The sequence below is a fragment of the Lipotes vexillifer genome, unplaced genomic scaffold (genome assembly GCF_000442215.2).
Source record: "Lipotes vexillifer unplaced genomic scaffold, Lipotes_vexillifer_v1.1 scaffold496, whole genome shotgun sequence".
In the NCBI taxonomy this organism is placed as follows: Eukaryota; Metazoa; Chordata; class Mammalia; order Artiodactyla; family Lipotidae; genus Lipotes; species Lipotes vexillifer.
The window spans coordinates 4,310,740-4,317,999 of NW_006786690.1; the positions used below are offsets into that span (position 1 = coordinate 4,310,740).

The 7,260-nt window shown below is 49.6% G+C and overlaps 1 protein-coding gene across 2 annotated transcripts in view; it reads right to left on the bottom strand.

Moving 5' to 3' along the window:
* EPHB2 (EPH receptor B2) overlaps positions 1-7,260 on the bottom strand; it is a 122,690-nt gene that overhangs the window by 4,203 nt on the left and 111,227 nt on the right. For both annotated transcript variants that reach the window (XM_007459198.1, XM_007459197.1), the window contains exons 9-11: positions 2,654-2,776; positions 1,830-2,077; positions 651-866 (exon numbers count right to left, since the gene is read on the bottom strand). In XM_007459198.1, coding sequence (XP_007459260.1) covers positions 651-866; positions 1,830-2,077; positions 2,654-2,776 — 587 coding nt within the window. The remainder of the gene's footprint in view (positions 1-650; positions 867-1,829; positions 2,078-2,653; positions 2,777-7,260) is intronic.

Sequence of the window (7,260 nt, forward strand, 5' to 3'; positions counted from 1 at the left end):
TTTCCCTAAGTCCCAAAGAGTTGCTCATGCTTCTCAATCCTACAACTGTGTGCCATACCTCTCTGTCAGGAGGCACTTCTCAACAGAGAGCAGTACTCATATCATTTGCCTACTTACCTGGCTCTATTTGAACCACCTCCGAGCTCTCTGAGGCTAGGGATTGTGTCTTATTCCTTTCTGTTTAAAACTCTTCAACAACGCCAACAGCTTTTGGGAGAGAGTCCTGAGCTTGGGCAGAGTCAAGAGTCTCCTCGATCTGGCCCTGCCTACTTCTCCAGCATGGGTGCCCACCAATTTCCCCGACAGCCTGTGTTTCAGTCACAGCTCCCCATGAGAATACGGCATCTGACAAACTTTTACTGGCACCTGGCTTTCAGCTCAGCTATCACTCCTTCTTGGCAAGCCTTCCTCTGCCTCCCGAGGCTGGTGTCTAACTCACAGCCCCGTCACTCTCTGGTGCTCTGCACATCTGTGTCCACCAGTCTGTGAGCTCCAAGAGGGCAGAAAACATGGTTTATGTCTCTACGTCTCCAGGGCCCAGCACAGCGCTCGGCATGAGCAAGTGTTGGTGAAAACGTATTGCGGGGAGAGATGGATATTCGTCCTCCTCCCTGGCCCTGTGACTCCACTGTTCCCTGCCTCCATCTTACCAGGGCGCTGGTGTAGGTGGGGTCTGAGGTATCGTCCTCCAGAAAGCGTGAGAGCCCAAAGTCAGACACCTTGCAGACCAGGTTGCTGTTGACGAGGATGTTGCGGGCAGCCAGGTCGCGGTGAACGTAGTTCATGTCTGCCAGGTACTTCATGCCGGCCGCGATGCCCCGCAGCATGCCCACCAGCTGGATGACTGTGAACTGCCCATCATTTTGCTTCGGGAGAAGTGGAGGAAACACAGAGTAAATGGAAGGGCATGAGTCAGATCTCTGGAGCATTCTCAGAACGGGAAACCGGAGCAGGACCCTGCTGCCCTGGCCTGGGCTCTCGGTGGGAAGGACTCAGATGCTCAGAGACCTCAGAGAGGCCCAGGAGAGGCCAGTTTCAGGGTGGTGGAAAGAACATGGACACTGGAGCTGGTTTGACTCTGGCTCTGCCCCTTGCTGGCTGTGCAACCTTAGACATGTGACCTAACCTCTCTGAGTCTCAGTTTCCTCATCTGTGTGTTAAATGGGGATAACTAACACCCACCTTCTAGGGCTGCCAGAGTTCAACAAGAAGGTGCATGGAAGGTGCCTAGCACGTACTAGGTGCTTAATAAATATTTATTAAATGGCACCTAGTCTGATGGCATACTTCTGATTCCTAATCAGTGCTCTTTGTCTAGCTGGTTGACTGTGATCTCTTGGGGGGCCTAGAAACTTTCCTCTGTTGGCCTTGTGCTCTGAACTCTCTCCCTGTACAGCTTTGGGAAAATCCAAATCTGGTAAAAACTCTGGACTCAGAGTCAAGAAACCTTGTTCCAGTCCTGGCTCTCATCTCGACCCTCTGGGTGACACTGGGCAAACTCTACTTGTCTTAGAGCCTCCGTTTTCTCTTGTGCATAATGAGAAAGCTGGCTAAGAGCTTGGAGGGAAGAGATGGCAGGTTGTATATATGCCGACTCTGATCAGCTCGCTGTGGTTTCCTGGACTGAGCTGGATTCTGAGATTGCTTCTGGGTTTAGTGGGACAGAGTCTGGGATTTATTAGCAATGCCTGGCATGGGTAAAGAAATGGAAAGTGGCGGCAAGCAAGCCATTCTTGACCTAGATCTTGCCAAGACCCTTTCAGGCTCTGACAGTATAAAGCTATGTCTACCATTCCTTTTCCTGCCCCACCACTCTTGGCTTCCCCTACCCGGAGGAAGGAGTCCAGGGAGCCATTCTCCATAAACTCAGTGATGATCATCACAGGTGTGCTCTTGGTGACAACACCCTCCAGGTGGATGACGTTGGGGTGGTCGAACTGGCCCATGATGGAGGCCTCGCTCAGGAAGTCCCGGCGCTGCTTCTCAGTATAGCCCGACTTGAGTGTCTTGATGGCTACAAAGATCTCTCTCTTGCCTGGCAGCTTCAGGTGGCCGCTGCACACCTCACCAAACTCCCCTGGGACAGACACACCAAAAGAGGCAGGATGTCACTTACCAGGTGGAAGTGCCACCTCCCTCCCTGTTCCCTGTAACGTCTGCTCCTGGGACCTGCAGGAGCTTTTCCTCCTCAGTGGTCAGCTCATCCTCCAAGACACAGAACCCCTTTATAGAATGCAAGGGCCCAGAAGAGTCTCAGCCACCTTTGGGAGTAAGAGGAAACCTTTCATGGCCGTCCTGTGGTATTTGGCTGGGTGTGGGGTAAGGGTGTAGGGGAACCTGGGGAGATGGAGCAAGGGACCTGGGATGAACGGTGGGAAGGACAAAGCACTAGACTAAGTCCAGAGACCTGGGTTCCAGACTTAGCTCAATCTCTGATGTGATGTGCAAGTTCCTTCCAGTCCTGTGCCTCAGTTTCCTCATCTGGGCGAACTTTGAGGGCCCTTCCACCTTGGGTATTCTGAGCCTTCAGGCCTTGGAGGGTCCTCTGAGGCTCCTGCCCCACATCCTGCCCTCTATCCCAGGAGTACACACCGGAGTGGCCCCCTGACCCATGGCTGAGGCCGTGGTACCTGAGAGGGTACCAGTCACCTACCTGCTCCGATCACCTGCTCAATTTTGACACAGGAGATGTCAATTTCCTTGGCAAACTCCCGCACTGCCTCATTGGGGTCCTCGTAGGTGAAAGGGTCGATGTAGATCTTCATGCCTGGGGTCACTGGGACAGAAGACCAGGCTCAGTCATGTGCGCAGACACAAGATGTGGACAGATAGAAAAGTGAGAGCCAGTCCCTCGGTGGAGGGAAGTACACTCCCATGTGGCCCCTGTAAGAATGGGGCAAGCCCCTGCATTTCACTTGACCTCTCTGGGTCTCAGTGAGCAGATGGGCACTGAGCTGAGAAGAAGGGTGAGGGGAACAGAGAGGTCAGCAGGGATAGCAAATAGGTTCTAGTTTTTGTTCCAACTCTAACTGATTAATAATGGCTTCCTGGAGCAGCTAAAAGACTGTCAAGATGGATTAACAATGTCTGTTATCAGTGTGAGCATGGAAGGATAGATAGGCTTATCACTTTTGTGATAGACAATCAGGGGGTGCAAAGTAAAGGAAGAGGAAGTCAAGAAGGAAGAGAGAGAATTGGAACAAAAATATAGAAAGAGCAGGCAACAGACCATGTTCTTGGGCTTCTGCTAAGGAGATCTCCCTGCCTTTCAAGGCCTCATTCAAGCCTCCTCTCCCCTCAGGAGACTTCCTGGCTGCCTTAGCCCTCCCAGGCACTGGAAGGGCTGCCTCACAAGGGTCTGAGTACCCATGGCTCCTGGGCCCACTTCCCAGGTCCCCCCGCTAGCCAAGTCTTAAACCTTTCTGGATCTCAAATTCCCTGGTGATCAGTGTGAGGCTGGACATGGGGCATATGAAGTTGATTCCTGATCTGATGTGGATTTTTACTTTTTGATGCAGAAGGGAAGACTGTAACTTGGATGTTAAAGACCCAATTCTGACCCCAGCACTGAGTCAGCAAAATGCTTTGAAGGAAGCGAAAGATGATCTATCCCTCATTCCCCCTCCCAGATAACTAGTCTTCCACTTCCCAGACCATCTGGCCCTCACCCAGCCTGGGCCTCCCTCTGGCTCCCCAGCTCCCTGCCCACATTCTCCCACAGCTTCAGGAGTTGTGACTTTGGAGGCAGCAGCTCTGGGAGTTGGGAGCTGAAGTCCCTGGGCCGTAGCAAGGCTTGGCTGGTTGGTGAGTGAGGCCACAGCCCTGCTCAGTTGCGTGATCTTGGACATGTTAGTTGACCACTCTCAGCCTCTAATTCAGACATTCCAGTATTCCAAGAGCTGGAACCTCTAACACAGGGGTTGGCAAAATAGCCCACTGCCCATTTTGTAATAAAGTATCATAAATAAAGTTTTATTGGAACACGGCCACACACATTCCTTTGCCTGTGGCTGCTTTCACGCTACAGTGGCTGAGTTGAGCAGTTACAACAGAGACCATAAGGCCTGCAGAGCCTAAAATATTTACTGTCTGACCCTTTACAGAAAACCTTGCCAACCGCTGCTCTAATACATTATTCTTATTTTGGATTATTTGTGTGGGTGTCTGTCTAGCCCTTTAGGTCAGGGTTTTCTTAATTTGGGTCTGTGAACCACTTGGCAGTCCCAGGATGGGTTTGGTGGTGCTGCTGAAATGGAATGCATTTATTATTATTGTCTCTTTGAATTAGAAAAGTAATTTATGCTCCTTATAAACAGTTTAAAATTTACGTAGATATATATTGTTGAAAGTAAAAGTTCTCCAAAAATCTATCCCTGAGTATAGATTTTTTTCTGGATTTTTCTGTCTTATAATTTTATATACACACATATGCATATTTGTGCTTCTCCGGCCATAGGATCCAAAACTTTTAGCAGAGACTCAGAGGAGTCTGAGACCCTAAAGAAGTTAAGAACCACCACCTTAGACTGTGGGAGCCTGGGAAGAGGGGGATGGGTGCATGTTATTTTCTCATTCCTTTCTCCCTGGCATACTGCATAACGCTCTGCACATAACAGACACTCAGTGTCAGACGACAGAAGCCAGATGATAGAGATAGCAGAAGAATAATCCCAGCTTCCACTTTCTTAGCTGTTTGTCTGTGCCCAACACTGTGCCAGGCCCTTTATATGCATAATCTCATCTTCTCCACCCATCAACTCTTGGAGGAGGGGATCATTAGTCTCATTTCACATGTGAGAAAACTGCAGCTCAGAGAGGCCAAGTAATCTGCCCAAGGCCACACAGCTAGCAAATGGCACAGCCAGCATTTGAACCCAGGTCTGTCAGAATTGAGCTGAGGGCCGGGGCTCTTAATCACCATGCTCACTGCCTCTGAAGGAAATCCACCCAGATCTGGTCCATGCGTCCTCCTCCTGGAGTACTCAGCTGTGACTCCTTCCCCAAGTCAGCCCTCCTCAGAGAGGGTGCATCAGCTCCCCGGAGATGCTCTCTTTTTGCCCAGACTCAGTGTCTGGCCTGTGGTTCTTGGCGACTGACTTTCAGTCTCCCTCCCAATAGAACTGGGGGAAGCCCTTCCTGTCGGGCCAGCTGGGGAGGAAGGACAGGAATAGGTCAGCTCAGGGAGCTAAGGAGAAGCACGGCAGGAGCTCAAAGCCTAGTTGGGCGCTGCCAACCAATCAGATGCCATCCCAAGCCTTGGTCAGGAGTGCTAGTCAGGAGGGCTCTCTATCCCTTACAGGACAGAGGTGCATGCCTTCACCTGGCATTCCAAGTGCTCCGTGAGGGGCTCCACTTACAGCTCCCTTGTTCCTCTATATGCCAGCACAAGGAATTATTTACCCAGAGGTCCCAGACACACCTCATAATTGCTTGCCTCCGTGCTTTTGTTCATGTGGTTCTCTCAACCTGGAACACCCTTTTCCTCCTTTGTGTCCAGATCAAATGCCACCTCCCTTGTGAAGCCTGCCTGGATCCCTTCAGTGGAGGCCAATGCCTTCTCCTCAGGCTCCTGCTGCCCTGTCTCCACACCCACTCCCACAGATGTCTGTATGGCTTTTCTACCTTGTATCAGGGCTCCCAGATTCACAGGCCCACAGCCTCCTGCCACCCCTTTCTGGAACACTCTCCTGCCTGTGAGGGCTTGCTTTACCCTCCCTCCCCAGAGGGACAGAAGCCATGTCTATCTCGTTCTTGCTAAATCCCAGGACCTGGCACATAGAGGGTGCTGGAAGAATAACAGCATTACTCATTGGTGTGCCCTGGTTTTCTCTCTCCACCTGTTTGGGGTCATGAGTGCCTGATGAAAGCCATGAATCTGCTTGTTGGCCAAGTATTCACGTGTATGTGCACATGCCCATAGTCAGCATATAATTCTGGAATGTTCACATGCCCTGGAAGCTCTAGGAGTCTGTGAACCCCAAGTTGTGAGCTCTTGCTCTAGAATGTCTTCTCTGGAGTATATGTGAAGGTGGTATAAAGTAGGTGCTTAATAAACGCTTTTGAATGTACGGCTCTGAGCACAGCCATCCCTGCTTTGGTGACCCTTTGGTTTTGCCTCACCATTAATAACACTATTGGCTCACAGTTTAGCATGGATTTACCACATACGAGACCCTTTTCTAGGTACTTTATAGGCATCGACCCAATTAACCCTCCCTAACAATCTTCCCAGGTAAATAGTATTATTAAGCTCAGCTCTATGGAACTGTCAATATTTGACTGCTTCTGACCTACAGAAATGGCAATTTCATTTGGTCCAACATAATATTATCCTTCCCATTTTTGATGAAGAAACTGTGGTATAAGAAATGTTAAATGACCGTCCAAGGGGACATGAACACAGCTAATAAATGACAGAAGTGTTATTTGAATCCAGGCTGCAAAATCTACACTTACAACTGCCAGGCTACCAGTTTATTCTGGGTGCTTCCCCAGCCTGTGTCTTGGGATGGAATGTGAGCTCCTTGTGGCCAGAGCCTTGCACAAGGCCTGGCTCCCGGGAGGGGCATTTGCTGAACTGAAGTTGGAGGAGGACCCCTGCAGCCAAGAGTCTTCAGAAAATATTGGACTCTTGGATGATTTATGACTGTCAGGGTCACCAACTGCCATCCTGAACCCACATAGGAAATTCAGGATGAGGGAAGGAGGATTCCAGGCATCCAGAGACCTGGATTTGAATTCTGGATCTGCCAGTAATAATGGTCACAAATAAGCTGCTTTATGGGTTTGAATTCAAGATCAACCACTGTATTGATCTGGCTGTGTGAACTTTGGCAAGTTACTTAACCTCTCTGTGCCTCACTTCTTTCATCTACAAAATGGAGATAATAAATAAACAAATCCCTTACCTTTGTAAGGGGGTTGCAAAGATTAAATGAGAATTTTTATAAAGGGCTTTGTACAGTATTTGGCAAATAGCACTGAATAATTGTTAACTGTTATCATAAAGAGTTGGCTATTGTTAAATATTATTATTACAAAGCAGTTTAATATCCGTTAAATCCTTTAATCCTCATAACTCTGTGAAAGTATCATTCCTACTGCTTTGCATATAAAAATGCCAAGGCTCAGAGAGGTTTGATGGCTTCCCCAAGGTCACCTAGCTGGCCAGTAGCAGAGTATGGCTGAGAAAACAGGTGAGTCCCCCTGGCTCCACATCCAGGCACCATAGCCCTCGGTACTCATTCAGCACCTGCTGAA